Source organism: Rosa chinensis, chromosome 2 (assembly GCF_002994745.2).
Source record: "Rosa chinensis cultivar Old Blush chromosome 2, RchiOBHm-V2, whole genome shotgun sequence".
Taxonomy (NCBI): domain Eukaryota; kingdom Viridiplantae; phylum Streptophyta; class Magnoliopsida; order Rosales; family Rosaceae; genus Rosa; species Rosa chinensis.
This window is the reverse complement of record NC_037089.1, coordinates 62053225-62074921: the sequence shown is the minus strand read 5'-3', so window position 1 is coordinate 62074921 and position 21697 is coordinate 62053225. Positions and strand designations below refer to the sequence as shown.

The window sequence follows — 21697 nt, the reverse complement described above, 5'->3', positions numbered from 1 at the left end:
CCCCTTAAAGGTGTATTTGGCCTCCACCAATGCAGCAGTGGGAGCATTATTAGCACAATATGGTGAAACTGGAGAGGAATTTCCTATTTACAATGTGAGCAAGCTTTTGAGGGGGGCTGAAACACGCTACCCTAAAGCAGAAAGGCTTTGTTTAGCACTTGTCTATGCAGCCCAAAGATTACGTCACTATTTTTTGGCCCACAAGCTTTAACTCATGGTGAAAACTAATTTGGTTAGATATTTGCTGACGAAACCAGTGTTATCAGGGCAGTTAGCAAGATGGTTGCTCCAGTTGTCTGAGTTCGACATTGTATGTATGACACCAAATGCTATCAAGGGACAAGCCGTGATCGACATGATCACCCTCTTCCCAGAAGAAGAAGGATTTGATGTTTCTCATGACATACTCAGAGAGTTACCTGGAATGACAGCAGTGGTTGAAGAAGAGGAGCCTTGGACTCTTCACTTCGACGGGTTAGCCACGGCTAATGGAGGAGGAGCTGGAGTTGTACTTGTGGACCCTAAGGGGCATGCCAAACCCCTTTCGTTCAAACTAAACTTTTCATGCACTAATAATGTGGCAGAGTATGAAGCTTTTATTGCTGGGCTTGCGACTGCACATGAATTGAGAGTCAAGAAAATCAGAGTAATCGGGGATTCAAACCTAGTCATTAGCCAATTGAAGGGAGATTTTGCAGTGAAAGAAGTGACCTTGGCACCCTATAGAACCTTGGCAGAAAAGTTAATCAAGAAGTTTGAGCAGATAACTCTTGAGCATATTCCCGGCAGCACTAATAGATATGCAGACGCTTTAGCCACCCTTGGCTCCAAGCTTTCATTCACAAGGGAGCAACCCAACATCACTGTGATCCAAAACAATAAGCCATGTGTAGAAGCTATGATTTTCTCAAGCCCACCAAGTGAGAAAGATTGGCAGGAATTTGTCAAGGACGAGATGGCCCAGTTGGACAAGGAAGATAGACTCAGAACACTAGGAGACTATAGTTTGATGTTTGGGGAATTGTACAAGCGTCTTCCTGGAGGAGTGTTAGCTCGCTGTGTAGATGAAAAAGAAGCTTGGAGGAAATTGCAAGAAGTACATGAGGCCACTTGTGGGGTTGAGCAGGTGGTCAGCTTGTACCGGAGACTGCAACGTAGGGGTTATTACTGGCCAAACATGAAGAAACAAGCAGCAGAGATGCAACTCTCATGTTCTAAGTGCTCCTCAACTTTGTCAGAGCAGGAAGGATTTACAGCAGCAATTACTGAAGATTGGAGGTCACCATACTTGGAATACCTCATAAGTAAAACACTGCCGGAAGATTGTAAGCATGCATACAAGGTCAAGAAGATGGTGAAAAGGTATTTTGTGGATGGAAGCACGCTGTATAGAAAGGGATTCAATGGTAAACCATTAAGATGCCTTGGGGCTACTGAATATCAACAAGTTCTACAAGAAGTGCATGCTGGGGAATATGGAGAGCATCAGGGAAGAAAGAAGCTTTACCGGCAGCTGTTAGACTTGGGATATTACTGGCCCAACATGCGTGAAGATGCCTATAACACGGTCAAGAAGTGTCACACATGCCAAGCACATGGAAACTTGAGTCACAAGCCATCAACGTTGTTACAAGACATGAAAACACCTTGGCCATTTCACACTTGGTGGTTGGACTTGGTAGGAACCATTCACCCACCTTCTGGGGGCTTCATATGGATTCTCACAGCAACTGAGTCTTTCACCAAGTGGGTAGAGGCAGTTCCACTTCGTAAGGCCACGGGAGCTGCAATTTCAAACTTCATAAGGGAGAACATTGTTTGCAGATTTGGTATTCCTTACAAAATTGTGTCTGACAATGGAACACCCTTCGTCAATCAAGAAGTAAGCAAGACACTCAAGGGATATGGAATCAAGCACAGGAGATCAACACCTTATTATCCTCAAGGAAACGGCCAAGCTGAAGCTACAAACAAGACACTCATCAGGATCTTAAGCAAGATGGTACATCAATACAAGGGAGGATGGAGCACTCATCTACCGGATGCCTTATGGGCTTATCGCACCTCACCTAAGAGTGCCACCGGGTTTTCCCCATATTCCCTGGTTTATGGGTCCGAAGCAGTTTTACCAGTGGAGCTTATGATCCCGACGGCTAGAGTACTAGCTGCTAATGATCTGGAGTGGGATGATAAATCTTGTACTAAGTGGAGAACGATGGACCTTGAAGCAGCAGATGAGAGGCGAAGACAAGCAGAAGCGAGGGCAGAAGCATATCGGTAAAGGGTGACTAAAGCTTACAATAGAACAGTCAAGGAGAGAAGCTTCAAAGAAGGGGATTTAGTCCTTAGAACTGTTGACTGGGTAAGAAGACAGATGCCTGGCCTTTCTAAGTTTGCAGCTCAGTGGGAAGGACCATTTGTCGTTAAGGAATCTCACAGCAACGGTTATTATCGCCTCATTCATGCTAACAGCGGTAGGCTGACTGGTCCTATCAATGGCAAATGGCTCAAGCCTTACTACTGTTAGACCTTAATACATGAATGTCCCTATCTTATGATTTAGTTTCCTTTCAAAAAAAAATATATATGTATGCATCTATCAGTCTCTATGGTTACTTGCAAGACACATCTTCTGTTTTGTGAGAAGCTTTTGTAAGGCACATCACCATGGTGATGCCTAAATTTGTATTAAGAGGCTTGCAATGTGAAGTGAAGAGGTGTCTCTAAATATATTCACTATTACCTCATTTGCCAAAACCGAGATGCCCTAATTGAAGACTTTGTGAATCTATACAAGGGGGCTAGCGTGAGGCAATAATACAAGTAGTAAGCCTGGAATCCCAGCAGTAAGGCAATAATACAATTCCGGCAGTAAATGAAATGCTATTCATTTAGCTCCAACCTTTTCAAAAGAAAAAAAAAAGTGGCAAGCAAGAACATGCAATATCACCAGAACAAACCTTAAACGATAAATAAGGATAGGTATTCATACATGCTCCAAAGTTTAGTCCTACTGAGTAAGCTTCATACTTGAACGCCCAATTAAAAGCAAAAGCTGCATTCGTACTACAAAGCAGTTTAAACTCAAATCCTAATATAGATAATGAGAGAAGTGACCGTCATCCTTCCAAGAAGATTCTAGTACACACTCCATAGCAGGCACAGGAACGTCACGCAAACTGAAACTCAGATCATCTTCAGCCTTGCGCAACTCTCCCTCAAGACGTGCAAGCTCCTTCTTGGTTTGTGAAACCATCTCCTGCAGACCACGAATTTTAACATACTGATTCTCTGATCCTTCAGACCTCATCATATAACCAAAGAAGTGCTTTGCACCTTGTTTTAAGGAATCCAGCAGGAAGCCAACATTAAGACCTGCCCCCATGAAATCACGACAAGCATCTCTCCAAATAAGAAACATTTCTCCATCTTTTATCGGGCAAACTTCCATGCTGTACAACATCATGCCAAGTTCTTTAACCAACTCGCACTTCTTCCTTGAAGTATAGTCTCGATCAATTAAGCTAAAGATATCTCCACCACTATATCTCTCAGCAAATTTAGCCAAGGGACCCGCTAACTCTGAAGGAATTTTCATACCCGCAAAAACAGCGGTGTCTCCGCTCAATACTGGTGCAACATCAGCCATGCCTAGAGCAGACTCCTCTTTAGAAGCAAATCGAATCATAAAGTTGTCCATATGGGTCGCCCACTCACTAGTTGACCCTTTAACAGGCAAGCTTGGGCCAAGGCTTTAAGTCTGAATGATAGTCACCTTATCAATTCCTGGAGCGTGCTTATCAGACTCAACTAAGGCATGTACTGCCGTGTCATGACCAACCCCGTCATTACTCTTACCAACACTTGAAGGATGATCCTGCTCCTAAAAAAGGGGGGGAAGGAAATCGTAAGAAAAGGAAAATATGTGATTCTGCAAAATATTACATGCCTTTCACATTTCACATTATCAAAGGGGCAAAACTCATGTAACAACAGCAGTATTAAATGCAGTACTATTACAAACTATGGTGGCTAGAAAAGCATAAATACTTCAATATCATGCCGCATAATTATAAAAAAAATCTGTCCTCAATACTCAAGCACACTTCGCAAGCAAGATAAAGAAATCGAAACAGACACAAAAAACAGACGCATGAGTAATGCAACATACCTCAAGAAAAGGAAGTGATTTCCTAATCTGTTACTCCAAGCAAATAACCAAAATCATAGCAAAAGGTGCATCTCATTCCAATTTTGCTCTCTTTCTTTTCTATTTTGTTACACATGCATTATTCTACCTGAAAACTTGCTTCATTATAACTCATCTTACTTGCAAATTTATTTAGTACTCATGATTTTTCGAAACACACTTGATTTCTTTTACTTTCTCACGAATACTACTCCTGCTGCTGTTCCCGGCAGCAAATAATCTCTCTGAGCTTTCAATTATACGTTTCCCCTATTCTTTTCATCACTCTTATGTCATTTTTCACACAAGGCTGCAGACATTTTATCACCATTCTTAACACAAAAGTCATGCTTACTGCACTACATGACACACACACTTCACATAACTAATACACACGTTATCGATTTGTGTGTTACGTTTCATTTAGTCTTACCTCTGTTAATTGTTTGACTACATGATCTCCTTACTTTGTTTCACGAATAATTTAGCAAACAAACACGATACTTTCACTCTTCAGTTATAGTAACCAAACATCGATTTTGAATGACCAAGCATTCCATTCCTTTCAAATACCCTTTTGTTGTTTAGCAAATATACTTATGCATACTACAATACAGATACACACACATTAACTTATTTAACTATCCGATCTCCATGTCAATAGTATTCATTTATCTACTCTTTCACACTATTATCTTAAGCTAAAGATCTGATGAACATGCATGAAAGTGGCAGTAGGCAGATGAAAAGCCAAAGGCTCCGATTCAAAAACACATCAGCATGCTAATGCAAAAAAAAAAAAATTCAAGCTTTAAGTTTCAAATAAACAAGCTACCTGATCATTATTTTCACTTTCACTCGGACTATGCTGCAAAGGCTCAAATCCCGCATCAACCTAAGAAGAATATACTTTGTGAGCCAAAAGAATCTCCATGCATGTGACAAATACAATAAAGAGGAAAAGGAATAGCTGGGACATACTTGATTGTCATTGCTCACACTACCGTTTTTAAAGGCCTGTGGGAAAGCAACATCATCAAAAAAAAAAAAAAGACAATCTTGGCAATAAGAAAAAAAGAGAGAGAGAGCAGTAGATGAGCAAAAGGGATGTTACGCAGTTGGTTATCACCATCACTTATGCCTTCATCTTCGACAACCTTATCACTATCACTCATGCCTTCATCTTCGACAACCTTATCACCATCACTCACGCCTTTATCTTCGACAACCTTATCGCCATCACTCATGCCTTCATCTTCGATAACCAACGAAAGAGAAGCAGTTTTAGCTCCCTTAAAAAATAATAATAATAATAATAATAATAGGGGAGAAGTCGTTACAAAAAAAAAAAAAAAAAAGGAAAGGAAGAAAAAGAAACAACCTGATCGTCACCATCTTGGCTAATCATGGGAGGCGCTTCAGGCAGATGATCAGATGCCCCTTTTGAAAGATTAGTATGATCCTCTTTTGAAGAATCGGTTGGACCCCCTTGAGAACCCTCTTCGTGATCAAATTCAGATAACTCAAGATAAGCTGGAGGACCACGAGGAGAAGGAGAACTCTTAGACTTCACACGGTTGCTTCGACGAAGAGGGACATCAAAATCTGCACCGGCCTCTCTCTTCACCCCTTTCTTCACTTCAAAACTGGTAGCATTCACTTGCTTTGCATGAGAAGTACCGCCTGCTCGGGATGTTGAAGATCTTTTCTTCTTTACCTCCTTGTTCTTTTGAAGAGGCATGCTTGGGGGAATCATCAATTTGACTCCGTGTTGGGTCGTATGCATAAACTTATCAAAATCCACCTTGGGCTTGAAACGCCGAATAGGCTTCTGAGTGTTGTGTTCCCTTGCATCACCCTTATCACCCATCTTCTTATCGCACTTCTTTTCCTCTCCCTTTACCCTCTTAGTTTCAAAACCCTTTAAATAGCCGACAATCTTTCTAGCACCATCGCTGTACACTTCAATATAGGTGAGGTTATGCTTTTCAGCATAAGTCAGTACAGCCTTGGGGCTAGCCAACCTACTGCTGGTAATAGGCCCCAACTCTAGCCGAGGACTGCCGGCTTCCACAAAAAGCCTGAACCGGCACAACACCCCCCTCCAATAACAACTATAGGCAGGGGAGGAGTTAGCATTCGCGGCATTCCCTGGTAACTGAGATGGGAAGTCCGCAATTCTGCCAGAGAAGTCGAGCACACATCTACGCTCCATATGAGAAAAGCTTGTGGTCTTAGAGTTAAGAGAGCGAGGTGGAGGTGAGGGAGCGTCCTGAAGGCAACCAAGTTGTCGCATCACTCTGTTAGGAGAATAAACAACTGGGAAAATATCCAAGTCTTCCTTATCCTCACTGATGGACGGGATAAAGTTTGGGCAAACAGTCATGTATAGCTCAACCCGACCTAGAGCTGTAGTACACTGCTCTTCTCTACCAGAAAACGAAAAAGTCTCAAACTCAGAAGATTGGAGAAAGGGTTGCCAGATGAAATTATTCACGTCGTCTAACATGCTCGGAGCAAACACAGTCTTATCTTGTCTCCTTTTGAACCAACGACACAGCAGAGGGAGTACCGGTGGCAAATATTTGGTCTGTGCTTGCTTGCTGCCTTCCTTGTCGTTGTTGTACAATTCCAAAGAGAGACTCATGGTCAGGGGCTCCATCTTTAATCCTTTGAACCGTTCCCAGATAAATACTTGCAGAAAGGTGGTAGAAACCAATGTAGTAACTCCACACCGACCAACGCTCTCCAATTCGTCAACAACGATATAGTCAAGCAGACGATAGACGTGACCAAGAAACATTGATCCCAAAGGAAACCTACTGCCGGGTGCTATTGCAATTGCCAAGGGAAACAGGCGCTCTTCAACATACTCATAAGAGAACTCAATGAAGACAAATTTCGTCAGCCACAGGGATAGCATTGCTTCCAGACGGTAACTAGAATTAAAGCCTTTACTTGGGACAAATACCCCATTTTCAGTAACACCCCAAAAATGCTTCACCCAATTTGAGAAACGGCGCTTACTTCCTTTGACACTGGAGGCCCCTTCTACAAGAACCTGCAACTTCTCTGAGTCAAAATCAAAGCCAAGAGGGTTGACTGAACCAGTAATGGGAAGCCTCATAATGTTCAAGACATCCTCCAAAGTAGGGGTAAACTTTCCCCACTCGCAAACAAAGGTATGCGTGTGAGGATTCCATCTTCGAACTACATGACGAAGAGACTCCACATCCCTGTTGATATCACAATGAGCAGAGATGAATACAGAAGAAAGAACAGCAGCCTCTGAAAGTCTAATTCTCGTGGCCTCATCTTTTAGCTCATGGTCAACCCATTGTGGCCACCCCGTAACTAAACCACAGGGATACTCAAAGTTTATGGGAACTGCCGGATAATCCCCCCTCTCAATCAGTAGCCTGGAAATCCACTCAAGACTGACATCTCTGGAAATTTCATAATTGCCTCTAAACTCTTTTTTAAGGCCATCCTCAAGCACAAAATGATGATCGACTAGACTACACACCTCAGGAGCCATGATGTGATTAGAAAGATACGGGGATCTGCACATACAATGAGGTATTTCTTAACAAAAGAAAGAAAGGCCAAGCCATTGAATCACAGCACGCTATTCACAAACAATCGACTTTGAATCAACTAACTATTACACGTCAAGTAAGAGGCCGAGCAAAAAAAAAGATGAATGAAAGACGCAAAGCCAACGCATTCAATCCAAGCTAACAGGCACAATTTATGTGATAAACTAAACTATGCGATACCAGGCTACATCATGCTCCATTGCAACCACAGCAGTAAGACTCCACGCATAATACGCATAACGCAAAGAAAAAAAAAAACAACAACAACAACAATCCAAGCCACTCCATGCTCAGCCAATTCATAATCACACACCAAGCAAAGGGCTAAGCTAAAGATAAAAACACAAGCCCCAACCAAGCTAATAAGCACATCTTATAGGATGAAACAGGCAAACTAACAACAAGCCCCATCATGTTTAATGGCAATCACAGCAGTAAAAAAAAAAAAAAAAAGTCTTCCACGCATAAAGCAAAAGATCAATTCACTCATACTGAATCAATATATCAGTACATCAGGCAGGGAACTAATCAAAACCAAGGCTATTTAGTGCATGCAGCCAAGCCAAACCAAGAAGAAGAAAAAATATATATATATATATATATAAATATAGAAACAAGTTAGGATGCGGAATGGGAAGGAATACTTACAGATCAAAACACGCGGTAACAGATCAAGCACAATATGATCCCGACAGCAGATCAATCATAACAGCAGATTAATATAGCCAAAGCCACAAGAAATCGAGATAGCAGAATGAATAACACCAGAATAGAACATGCAATATCCAATGAATCAATCACGGCAGCGAATCAACGACATCACACCAGCAATAGGCAATCGCACTTGTAACCTGATATCGCATTGGCCAAATATGAGATTACAGCAACGGCGGGTGTTGAAATAAAAAAAAAGGAAAAGAGAAGAAAAGAGACAAAGATAACAAGGAATGGAGATGGTCGAGCAAAAGATGATGCAATCTGTTAGGCTTACCAAGCGTAGAAGAAATCGCAAATTGGCTATGTAACGAGTGCGGTGCGCCCGCTCTGTTTCTTGAGAGAGTAAGGGAGCAGGAATGGAGTCTCCCAAGCCAAATAGATTTAAAAGGAGATGAGTTTCTTTCCTTAGATCGAGGGCCTGACTCTTGGAGAGAAGCGTCTCGTGCAAATCAAAGTATGGAAGAAAACCGAGGAGAAACGGAAACGACTCTACACGCCAATACTGTTTTCCTAGAAGAAAAGGTAGCTGAAAAGTAAGGCTCTTCTCTTTTAACTAGGAGTCCAATGATGGTTAAGGTCTGTTGCCACGTGGAAAGCCTGATAAGTCATGAATTGTATCAATAAGATACAGGGGCCAACTCAACTCAAAAAAAAAAAAAAAAAAGAAGGAGGGTTATATACAATCACTCGATAAGTCTTCGAATTTTTGATTATGTAGCCCGTAACGCGGTCACACAAGCCACATAATCAAGGGGGCTAATGTTGATACCCGAATTTCCACAAGTTCAAATTTAACTAGTGACAGGCAAAGGGAACGAGTCATCGACCTCATAACCTAATTGGGCCTTCAAGCAAGCCCATTTCGCGGCGAAAGGGAATTCTCTATTTAACAAGCAATACGACATGCCTAAATATTCAAACAATTGACAGGGATTTCCAAATGGACAGACACGCTTATTTACCACGCGATACGCGTAGGCCCAAGCTACGTTTGGGGCTTATACGGCCGGATGTGGTGTGGAAGGTAACGGATCGTGCGAGGCCCATTGTTATGATAAGGTCCGTCAGTAATTTTGGACTTGGGAACCAAAATTCATGCTTTGAGGGCCAATATCTTAACATGGGCTAGTAGAGAGATGAAAGCAAGCCCAACAAGACTTAGAGCCCACTAGAGTCATTCCTTGCCCAAAGTCCACTACACTAGAACCCGTAGCCCAAAAAGACATTGGAGTCGTCTTCCCCAAATCAGGAACTTGTTCCATCAGGTTGTTGCTGAGATTACTACTCCATCCTTTTCTGGTAAGAACCCCAAGTCTATACAAAAGCTTCCTAACTCTCATCCTCCGAAATCCTGCCTCAATTTCCAATAATCCTTAGCTATTTGTGATCACAATTTACAATAGCACAAATCAAGGGATTATGATCTCTTAAAAATCACGGCAGCACAAAATCTGGGAACCCCATCGCCGTCCTATACCCGCACCACCAGTCTTTACCCACATGGCCAAAGCAAGCCTTCATTCTTTTGATTTCACCGGGAAAACAAAAGCTGAAGGTTTTAGAATGATCCCATCAAAACTAAGAATACCCTTTCAAAGCCTCTGGTTCTTGGCGCAAATCCTCCCCGTCTATAAAGGGCGAGTTCGTTGCCGTAGGAAACCAAGCCACAACAGCCCAAAAATACAAGCAAGAGATCAAGCTTTATCTCTGAACCCCGATTCTTCCCAACCAACCTTAACCCGAAATCCAGAAATCATGTCACTGATAGAATTCTCCCTCTCTGCTAAACTCTCATGCATCTAGCTCCCACACCATGCCCGCCTATAAGTCCTGTTCTTATGAAGTGAAGTTTAATCGCTGCTGTTATCATCAAGCTAAATAGCTTCTGTTATCATCAAGCTAAATAGCTGCCGTTATCATCAAGCCAAATAGCTGCTGTTACATCTAACAGGTTACAACGAAGTTGTTCTTGGGTCAGCCTTCGAGCGATTTTGGGCCTAGTCTCGCACAACTCGGAGGGTCTTACTGCAAAGAATTAAAATCACAAAGTCACCCTCACACCTTGTAGGATTGAGATTCTATGCATTGTAATCCTCTATATAAAGAGGCCCCTATATCAATGAGAATACACAGAAAATTTCTCCCAAATTCAGTTTCTCTACAACACGTTATCAGCACGAGCCCTAACCCTGAAACCCTAATTTTGTAACCTTCAATATCCTGAAACTACTGCCCCACATATCGAAGCCCTATTCCCAAGGAGCCCAGAACCGGCGACTGATCCACCGGAACCGGCCGGAAAACCCCTGAACCGGCCATCGGAAAAATCGGACCGGCCCCTGCCTTGTGCCTACCCCTGCGAGCCCTGCCGAGCAGCTGCCGAGAGCTGCCGAGACGAGTGCCTACCCCTGCGAGCCCTGCCGAGCAGCTGCCGAGACGAGTGTCTGCCCCTGCCGAGCCTTATCGGCTGCCGAGACGAGTGCATGCCCCTGCTGAGCCTTGTGCCTGCATCCGCTCAGACCTGCCGATACCTGCCAAAACGAGTGCCTGCCCTTGCCGAGCCTTGTGCCTGCATCTGCCGAGACGAATGCCTGCCCCTGCCGACAGCCCCCCACACACCTGCCGACATCTGCCGAACCCCTGCGCAGCACCTGCCGACAGGCCCTGCACACCCTCCGCACAGCCCCTGCATAAGCCCTGCACGAGCTCTGCAGCAGGCCAGCACGCCTCCGCAACTGCCCTGCACCAACCTGCCTAGCTCCGGCCACCAGTTTCCGGCCACTTTTCCTGCGACCTCCGGCGACCTTTTTCTGGCCACCTTCAAAGGACTTTTTCGGTCAAGATTTCCGGCTATTTTTGAAGGAATGGATGAACTTCAATGTCTTGCGGATAGTGCAACTACACACACCATTCTACGACATAGGCAACTATTCTTAGAGATGTTGCATACATATTCATCTGTGACTACGATGGCTGGGCCATCAAGTTTAGTTCGAGGACATGGAATGGCCCAATTCCTTTTGTCCAATGGCACCTTGATTAAAGTCACCGAAGCTCTCTACGCTCCTAAGGCAAATCAGACCTTATTAAGTTTTAAAGATATTAGAACCAACAGATTCCATGCGGAAACGCATAGTGAGAATGGAATAGAATTCCTTTGCATTACCTCTAATGATTGCGGAAGAAAGCGCATCTTAGAGAAGCTTATGTGTCAATCTAGTGGACTTTATGTCACTACAATTCGACCTATTGAATCCAATAATATCATAAGAGAAGATCTCTTGGATTCAGACACATATTGGCTTTGGCATGACCGACTAGGACATCCTGGTCGTGACATGATGCTCTGTATACTAAAGACTTCACACGGACATCCATTCTTCAGAGTGAGAAGAAGCAAGAATAGAAAATTGATTTCAGGACTTAGCAAGACCGCAACCATTGCAGCATCTGGAACTGCAGTTGTCTTGGGGCGCTACAAGACCGCCCATGTCCCATATGATGACGCCATTAATGGCGCCAACCATGAGCATGACGCCATGGTTGTTCCTCCTAGTAGCCATGACGCTACACACATCACTTTCCATGGCTCTAACGCCATAATGGGAGATGTAGTCACACACTTTGCTTCTAATAGCGCTACGGACGCTCAGGCCCAACCAAGATCCTCATTGGTTGCTTCTAAGGTCCCTCGCTCTTTCTGCAAAGCCTGTTCCTTCGGGAAATTAGGACCGAGACCGTCCTATGCAAAGGATCCCAAAATACTTATTCCGTTCTTACAAAGAATCCAAGGGGATATCTGTGGACCAATTCAACCATCATGCGGACCTTTTAAATACTTTATGGTATTGGTTGATGCGTCGACACGCTGGTCACATGTCGCGTTACTGTCCATTCGGAATACTGCTTATACTAAACTCCTCGCCCAGATTATCCGTCTACTGGCTCACTACCCGGACCACCCTATTAAGTCGATTCGACTTGATAATGCTGGGGAGTTTACATCGAAAACATTCGATGACTATTGCATGTCACTGGGGATTGATGTAGAGCATCCAGTTCCCCATGTTCATACCCAAAATGGTCTCGCAGAAGCCGCTATCAAACGACTACAGATGATAGCACGGACATTGGTTATGCGCACCAATCTCCCTGTTTCTACTTGGGGATATGCAATATTGCATGCAGCGACGCTAATTAGTCTACGACCCACTGCCACTCAATCTTACTCTGCGTTACAGCTAGTGATTGGGTACGAGCCTGATATCTTGCACTTACACATTTTTGGGTGTGCCATATATGTGCCTATTACGCCACCACAGCGTACTAAGATGGGTCCACAACGACGAATAGGCATTTATGTTGGATATGAATCTCCAACGATCATCCGTTACCTTGAACCCTTGACAGGCGATCTCTTTACCGCTAGATTTGCTGATTGTCACTTTGATGAGACAGTCTTCCGGTCGTTAGGGGGAGATAAGAACACAGATGTTCAACAGGAACGACAGGAATTGTCGTGGTCTGTCCCCACTATGTCTCATCTCGATCGCCGTACCGCACAGTCTGAACTTGAAGTACGAAGAATAATCGAGCTCCAGAACGTAGCAGACACTCTGCCTGATGCGTTTTCTGATGTTGCTAAAGTGACAAGATCACACATACACTACTAAAAAGAATTGCTTTTGCGACGCCTATTTTGCGACGGCAAATTGGGCTTTTGCGACGGAAAAAACTTTTCGCGACGGAAATTTGAGTCTTTTGCGACGGAATTGTTGGCGTTGCAATAGGTGGCGTCACAAAATCCATTTGCTACGGTAAAATGCCGTCGCAAAAGATAATTGCGACGGTATTCTCGTGCCGTCGCAACAGTTATTGTTTTGCGACGGCTATTTGCTACGGTGACTTCCGTCGCAATGTCTATTTCAGAATAATCCATGTGGAGGTATTTGCAACGGCAAGGTTGCCGTCGCAAAAAAAAGAATTTTTTAAAAAAAAATAAATATGGTGCAAAATTGCACCATATTTTCATTACAAGAACATGCAAAAATGAAAACTATTATACATGCATTAGAGAAGCACAATGAACAAAAAGCTACTACCCAAACAAGTTGAAAATCTAAACATATGATTCTCTGAATCAAACTGAAGTATTTCCTCTGGTGAAACAAACCAAGTAAATTAACCTTGTGAATGGTATAATATATATGGATCCCAGACATGTTTATAATCTTCAAAGCCATCAAATTCCGCAGTTGGAAAAGCCGAAAGATATCCACTACCAATTTTCTTCTGACAAAGAGAAAGACTTGACACAATCCCGGACATCTTCTCTTTGAGAGTATCCATTATGAGTGCTTGCCCACATCATCGTTGAAGCACTCAAATAATGCCCTTCAAGATACAAAAGTAAGTTACTTGGTATACACTGTACAAATTATTATCCAACACTAAAATTGGAAATCTAATAATCGAAAAGGCACACAACCATTTTATCTTTGATAGTATTATTATGAGTATCTGTTGCATATTATTCATTCTCTGCAAAATAATTATAAAAAAAATCCCAACTATTTCTCCAAACCAAGGTGGACTCAGAAGTAGCTCCCTTTCTTAAACTATATAGTATACGGAATCTAATGAAGCTTTACACAAAATTGAAAGCAGCTTTAATAAAATCACAATTAGAGTATGAGAACACAATGTCAATAAAGAAGAGACCAATTAACATGTGACAAAATCTAAATTACAGACTTGCAAATAATGTTAACAGAGAAAACAAAACAATGATTTAGTAAGTATGACTAACCTACAAAAGGACCGCGCAGTTCACTAGTTGATGCCTCCCACGAATCTTTGGCATCATATGGTGCCCCAGGGGTTTCTAAACTAGCTGTCTTTTGAAAGCTCCAAAGTAATTAAACTATCAGAATCCAACATCAACATGTACTTCAGATTTGTTTGCTGTGTCTTCCCATATTGTGAAGTTGGATCCAACCTCACATCATGCAAGGACACTTCCTTGAGGAAACCTCCAGGAGCCTCAAAACCACCACCGGAGTTTTTGATCTTCTAGTACATCACTGATCACTCATATTCATATTCCTGCCTCAATATCTTTCTTGGGAGCAAATTCAACCAGGCAGAATCATCAGTTGGTGTCAAGTGATGGTGTGAGAACACCTCATTCTTCAAAGTTTCATTATTGGAAGATAAAAGGGTAAAGCAAGAAGTATGTGATGCCATCCAGGGAAAAACCTGGTTTGTACACTCATTACCCTCAGCCAAACCATATCCATATACACATACCCAAAAAATCACAAACACAGATGACATATTAATAAACCCAAAACCCTTCATTTCCATAAAAAACAATACACCAAATTCCCAAATGTGATTGAAAATAGGAAAAGTAAGTGCCAAGACAATAACTTTACAGCCAATTTGTGTTCAAATCCGACTCCCAACTTGAGTATTCAACTTTAAGAAAAACCCAGAAAGTATAATATCTGAAAACTCCAAAAGAATTCAACTTTGAGCTCAATGTTTCTATCTGAGCAAGACCCAGAAGAGAGTAGTGACCTCCAAGTTCAGTACAAATAATCTAAACAAGTTGAAAACCTATCAATCAGACTCTTTTGTAAGAAAAATCAGATTGGATGAAAGTTGAGTATTGTTATATACTTGGTGCCTTGGTATCTCCTATCTTAGTCTCTTATTGTTCTCCCTTTGTTCACTGTTTCCGTTGCTCCCTAGGTTCTCTGAAACTACAACAGCTACAAAACCTTATTTTTTATTTCTTAAATCTTCTATCTTTCTAACCCACCATAACCATTATCACACCACCCTTGCTTTGTCCTGCATCAATACATTTATGAGAATAGTATAAACGTAAACATGTCATCTGCCCAATCAAATAATAAACCGTAAACGTATGGGCATGCTTCTATAATGTATTGTGCTTTCTCTGGTTAATTACCACAAGCCATTATTCATATAGTGAGTACCAGAGCAAGAACTGATTCAACATCAAACGTATGCGTGCAACTAGACAAAGTAATAAGAATGGTGCCAAACTGAGTGTACGCTTCCTTTCTAATAACACTTCTGCAGCGAAGAATCAAGATTTTGATTATAAAAAAGATTAATATATTCTCACACAAAAACACAAGTAAAGGACATGCATGGTAGCTGTGCAGAGAGAGAGATATGATAACCTGCTCAACGAAAGCCAAGAGCAAATGCTGAAGCAAAACAGGTTGAGCCCTCTGCAAATGTGCATGTGTAGCCAGGAACAATCAAACGCTCATTCTTTGTCACCAAACAGACCATCAAAAACTTGCAGCTGCTTAATCTGCATCAGAATTTCATCGATTGCATCTCCGTGCTTATAGTATCACTACCAAGTTACAAATGAACAATTAAAGCTAGTAGGAACCATCTGACCACATGTGCTATAGACAGTAGATCTACAATATTACCAACCAGCTAGTGTTTGAAACTTTGCTCCCAAAGATAACACATATAATAAACAAAAAGATACTGATAACCTCTGCAGTCCACTACAAATCGCGATCAAAACGTTCAACATAAAAATAAAAAAAACTAAAATCAAATCAGATCTAGAAGCTAAAGACTCAGATACAAATAGTAAACGAGCTATCAATTCCATCCAACTCAGTTCATAACTATCAGATCGACAGTGATGAATCCCTAATAGTAGCCAAATCAAACCCTAGAAATTGAGAAATTGAGAAATTGAGAGAACTGAAAATGGAGAAACTAAAGTGAAGGACCTGTTTAGGGAGCATTGAGGCGTGGGCCTTGCTGCCCATGATGGCATGCTTGCAGAGGGCTTTGTCGAAGGAGATGGACTCGGTGAAGGGCTCAACAGCGCCAGTTAAGCGCTCGATGGAGTCCGTGATGCCCTCCTCGAAGCGGCCTCCCTGGAGCTTGGCCTCCTTGGGCTCGGTGGCAGCGCAGCGGAGGTCAAGCTTGGGCATGGATCTGTGAGAGGAGGGTGTGATCGACAGTTGAGGTTTGGGAAGGGAGTGGTGGTTAAGTGAGGAAGAGGAGTGATAAGGAGGTGGTTTTTTAATAAAATAGATATGTATATGTTTGCGACGGCGACATGAAAATGCGTCGCAATTAATAACTAATCCTACTACGGCAAAGATTTATCGTCGCTAATAATAAAAATTATTCACTACGGAACATTTGCCGTTGCAATTGATATCAATTGCGACGGAAATCCCTGCCGAAGTAAAAAACCGTCGCAAATGCAATTTTTTTTAGTAGTGATACCTGCTGCAAACGTGCCTGCAAGGATCGATGTCTCAAATACTGGACATCACGCCATTCATGTCACACCAGGAGATGGTGCCATTGCCCAACATGGCAATGATGTGGCATCTATGGCCGCAGGTCCCGCAAGAAAGCGCGGTAGACCAATTGGTTCGAAGGATACTCGCCCTAGAAAGAAGGCGAATGAGGCACAAACAAATCCTTTGATCATCGATACTCAAAATCCGTCCCATGAGAATGTTCCGGATTATGGTTATGTCCATGAGACATCATTGGGGGACGCCTCAATGTCAGAACCTATCCCTGAGAATGTAGAGATCTCTGTTAATTACACTAGTGTACATGGGACGTGGGAAAGAAACTCCATCATCATTGATGATGTATTCGCGTATTCAGTGGCGCGTGAGATTATTGAGACCGATGACATCGAACCACGCTCCGTTGATGAATGCCAACGTAGAGCCGATTGGCCAAAATGGAAAGATGCGATCCAGGCAGAACTTGATTCTCTAGCGAAAAGAAAGGTATTCTGTGAGCCCCTGAAAACTTTGGTTGATTTCTAAAGTAATTTCTTGCCAATAAGATTTTTCGCAATGTAATTTAAGTGAATAAATCGATTTCGGAGATTGTTTTGGTGTCGACCCACCCATTGGGCTTTATAATTTAAGTTGGGCCAGAGTTCATCGTTTTGGGGCCTAGAAGGTTACTAAAGTTCATTGAAGTAAAAGATCGTCGAAGTAAATTTGAAAGGAAGGCGAATTGGGTTATAGTGAAGATTTGAATTTTTAATTTTAACGAAATTGAGTTTTGGGCCTAGGATGACATCGAGAAATAAGTTAGGAAGTTTCCGACGAAGAACAAATAAAAGAAAAGTTACGAGCCCAAAACAGAAAGCAATTAGCTGGGAGAGTTTTGTAACTCGTCGCAAGGGCAAATTTGACTTTTCTCGCAAACAAGTATAAATAGGAACTTGAGAAAAACCCTAGCCTCATTTCTCTCCCTCTCTCTTCTCTCGGCCGCGTCTCTCTCCCCGACCCCTCGCACTCTCTCTCTCCTTCCCTCTGCAAGCGCCGGAAAACCTCATCTCCGGCCATCAACTCTTGTCACCGCCACCACCAATCAACTCAGCACCAAAATCCGACCAAAACCCAGGAAAAATCGAAGCCATGCCTTGACTCCGGCGTCCACCTGCGATCCTCCAAACAGCGACACCACTGCCTTCCATAATCCTTTGATTTCCAGTCGCCGATTCACACCACCACAACCAGAAATTGAAGCACCAAGCCCTAGAGAGCAAAACCCGAACCATAGCCTCAAGCTCCGACCACTGGAAAACGCCATGCAAGCTTGCCGGAACTCGAGGTTCTGCCTATCTTCATCCTCCGATCTCCAGCTCGAATCGTACTTCAACACTCCAAAGCCCCGTCTCCGACCCGACGCCGGAGAACTCCGTATGCACCTTCGCCGGCGATCTGGGCTTCTGCAAAGTTAGAGTTATCACTTCCGGCCACGGTTGAGCGAAGCCATCACCTTGAAGAAGCTTAGGACTGCACGAACCACCTTAATCCCTAAATCCCGACTTCAGACTCTGATCAGAACCACCACACGTGCTACACGCGCTGCCGCTGGCGCGCGAGCCACCCAACGCCGCCGTGACCGATTTACCCATTTCCGTCTGGTAAGTTGGTTTTGTCACCCTTTTCTTGGTTGAGACTTCTATTCTGACTTAAACTTGGGGGAGCCTAATTTCTGTCGTTGAATTGGATTCTGTGAGGATTTTGGTGAATTTCTGCATTCTGAGAAGTTTTGGAGTTTGGAAGAGAGGAGCTGCTGGGTCAGCTACGTTGATGTCAAGGAATGGTAAGAAACTCGGGACTTTGCCTTGGATACGAAATCTGTTGAGAGTTGAGTATTGATCATGTTTTGTCTGCTAGGGAGTCGAATGGTCAGTGATGGTGAAATGCTACTACGACGAAATGATCTCTACTTTGGGGAAAGAAGAATGGTAAGGGTCTGGGTTTTTGGATCTATCTTGTTGTGTGATGTTCATACTTGGTGGAATTCTGTTTTTTTTGGATTATTTGTTATGATATCGATATGTGTTGGGAATTTAACATGGTCGTGGACAAGAATGAAATTGGTTGTATGTATAGATGTAGTTGGTTTTGTTAAATAAGAAGATGGATCTGTTATCAATATTTTGGCAGTGTCATTCCACAAGTTGAACAAAGGGAAATTAATTTGGTGGTAATTGAGAAGCAAACCGATTTGTTAAAGGAGGTTAAGGAGTTTGAGTAAATGCAAATATTGACGGAAAATTGATGATGAGGAAGTTAAGCCAGTAAGGTTCATAAATTGAATTACAATTAAAGAACACGGGAATTGCCATATCCCGAATGAGCAAAGAGAACAAAATCATTCGGGAATGGTAACTGTTATTTAATTGCTTAGTGTAGAGATGCTAACTAAAGAAAGGTCAAAGTGTTAAATGTGATACCATATTTCAAATGATTCAAATGCCTTTTTACTTGGATTATTTGGGAATGGTAAGTGTATTTGTTGCTTAAGAAAGGAATGCTAGACAATGACATCAAATGTTTAATCCGAACTATATTACCGAAAGGAGTATGATCACCATATCCTAAATGGTTCAAACGCAATATCATTTGGATTGTTTGGGAATGGATAGTAGATTTTTATGTTAAAAGATAATCCGTTGGACTTTAAGGAAATTAAGTAAATGTTTTGGTTGCTCGGTTGGTTGAGTTATAATGACGTTAAGTTACTTATTGATTCGATTTTTATTATAAAGGACTCGGGCATGTGTACTTGGATTTGGACAAATGATCGAAAGTCGAGAACGAATCTCATTGTGGACGAGCACTTCATATCCAGGTAGGGTGAGTTGTCCCTTCCTTGTTAGAGGCTTTTCAGTATATGTAGAATGCTATACTATGATAGTATGTTGCCTGCAAGAACGTTTTTGGTTGTTCATTAGTCGATGCCTCGTGATACATGTTTTTTCAGAACTGATAATTGCTAATTGCGAAAACTGAGGCTAGACTTGCATGTTGAGATACTGTACCCTTGTATGTTTATACTTGTGACCTGAAAGTGAATGGGACCTAGACGCTTAGATTCCTAGGGATCCCACGGTGTCAATAACCGTGAACCTCCGGAGGGGGCCGTGCTCCTATGTTTGTCGAGGAAAGATAAGTATAGACAGTGAACCAGTCATAGGAGACTCAGGGCCAGGAAATGGACACTTTCGCTACTTGTAGTCAGAAGTACTACATAGTAGTTGGCCGGTTCTCGAATTCAGGACGAACCAGGTCGGTCACCGATTTGTTTTATATTAGCCGGCAGGTAAGTATCTCGGAGCTCCAAATTGTGTGAAGCATACTGCATATGCTTTATAAAAGAAATAATGTTTGTGGTTGCCTATTTTTAAAGTATTTTCGATAAACGTGCACAATATTATGTAGTAAATATTTTCAAGTATACTATTATTTTCAAACCTAGCATGGTTGGGTCGACCCTTACTGGGCATGCGAGGACGAAAGCTCACCCCTACAACAGTGTGCAGGTTTCGAGGATGTGCTCGGGGAGCCTATAGAGGAGGCACATGCCTGGCTTGGCGTATTCTTCTTTGACTTTATCAAGAAATGGTTTTGGTCGTTTATCAGATTTCGAAGTAACTTATTTATTTACTTTCTTATTTATTTATTTATTTATTTATTTCCTACTCGCTTACAAAAATTTCGGGAGACCCGTAACCCTGGGGCCGTCTCCCATGCTTGTAGTTATTTAGTGAATCGTTTATTTCTCCAAATTGGGCTCCGATTGCAAGCCCAAACTCTTAGCCCATTTTAAATTCCGCTTTAGAAAATGTGTTGCTTGGTTGCTAGAACGACTTGTCCAAGAAAGTGTTTTGTAAACCAACAACCTGAACCTCAAAGGCCTTGTGATTTCGGGTTGATGAGTTATCGAGATGTCGTTAGTGACATGTCAGTTTCTCATTGGCTCGGGGTCGCGGTGCTGTGGGACCCCCTCTCGGGTCACCACATATTCGGACCAGTTGTGCCAATGCCGCACAACACCAAACCAGTTGGCCATAAATGGGTATTCATTAGAAAGCGTAATGAGAAAACGAGATTGTAAGGTACAAAGCTCGCCTTGTGGCGCAAGGTTTCTCACAACGCCCTGGAATCGACTACGAGGAGACCTATTCTCCCGTAATGGACGTCATTACGTTCCGCTACCTTGTCAGTTTGGAGTTTCCGAAAAACTGAATATGCAGCTTATGGATGTGGTTACTGCGTATCTATATGGGGATCTAGATACAGAGATATACATGAAGATTCCAGACGGAATTCAATTACCCAAATCAAGTGGCTCTAAACCACGGAGCGCGTTTGCGATTAGATTGAAACGCTCACTATATGGATTGAAACAATCCGGACGGATGTGGTATAACCGTCTAAGTGACTACTTGATTGGAAAGGGATATGTCAACAATGAACTATGCCCATGCGTGTTCATAAAAAGGACAAGTTCCGGATTTGCAATAGTAGCGGTTTATGTTGATGACATGAACATAATTGGCACCCTTAAAGAGTTAAGGGAAACCGCTGAACACTTGAAATCCGAGTTTGAGATGAAAGATCTTGGGAAAACACGGTTTTGCCTCGGTTTGGAACTCGAGCACCGTAGAGATGGTATCCTGATTTATCAATCAGCTTATACCCAAAAGATGCTTAGGGGTTTCAACACTGATAAGATTAAGCCTTCAAGCACCCTAATGGTCGTCCGTAGTCTTGATCCAAAGAATAATCAATTTCGTCCAAAAGATGACGATGAAGATGTGCTAGAGGCGGAAGTTCCCTAC

General features: G+C 42.5%; 1 protein-coding gene across 1 annotated transcript; it reads right to left on the bottom strand.

Annotated features, from left to right (window-relative positions):
* Positions 1-3754: 3754 nt before the first annotated feature.
* On the bottom strand, positions 3755-7727 carry LOC112184710. The gene is made up of 5 exons (XM_024322948.1): positions 5571-7727; positions 5347-5481; positions 5171-5206; positions 5025-5084; positions 3755-3883 (listed from the first exon to the last, which is right to left on the bottom strand). Exons 1-5 carry the CDS (start codon positions 7725-7727, stop codon positions 3755-3757), a joined length of 2517 nt encoding a protein of 838 aa, XP_024178716.1.
* Between the last annotated feature and the right edge of the window lie 13970 nt (positions 7728-21697).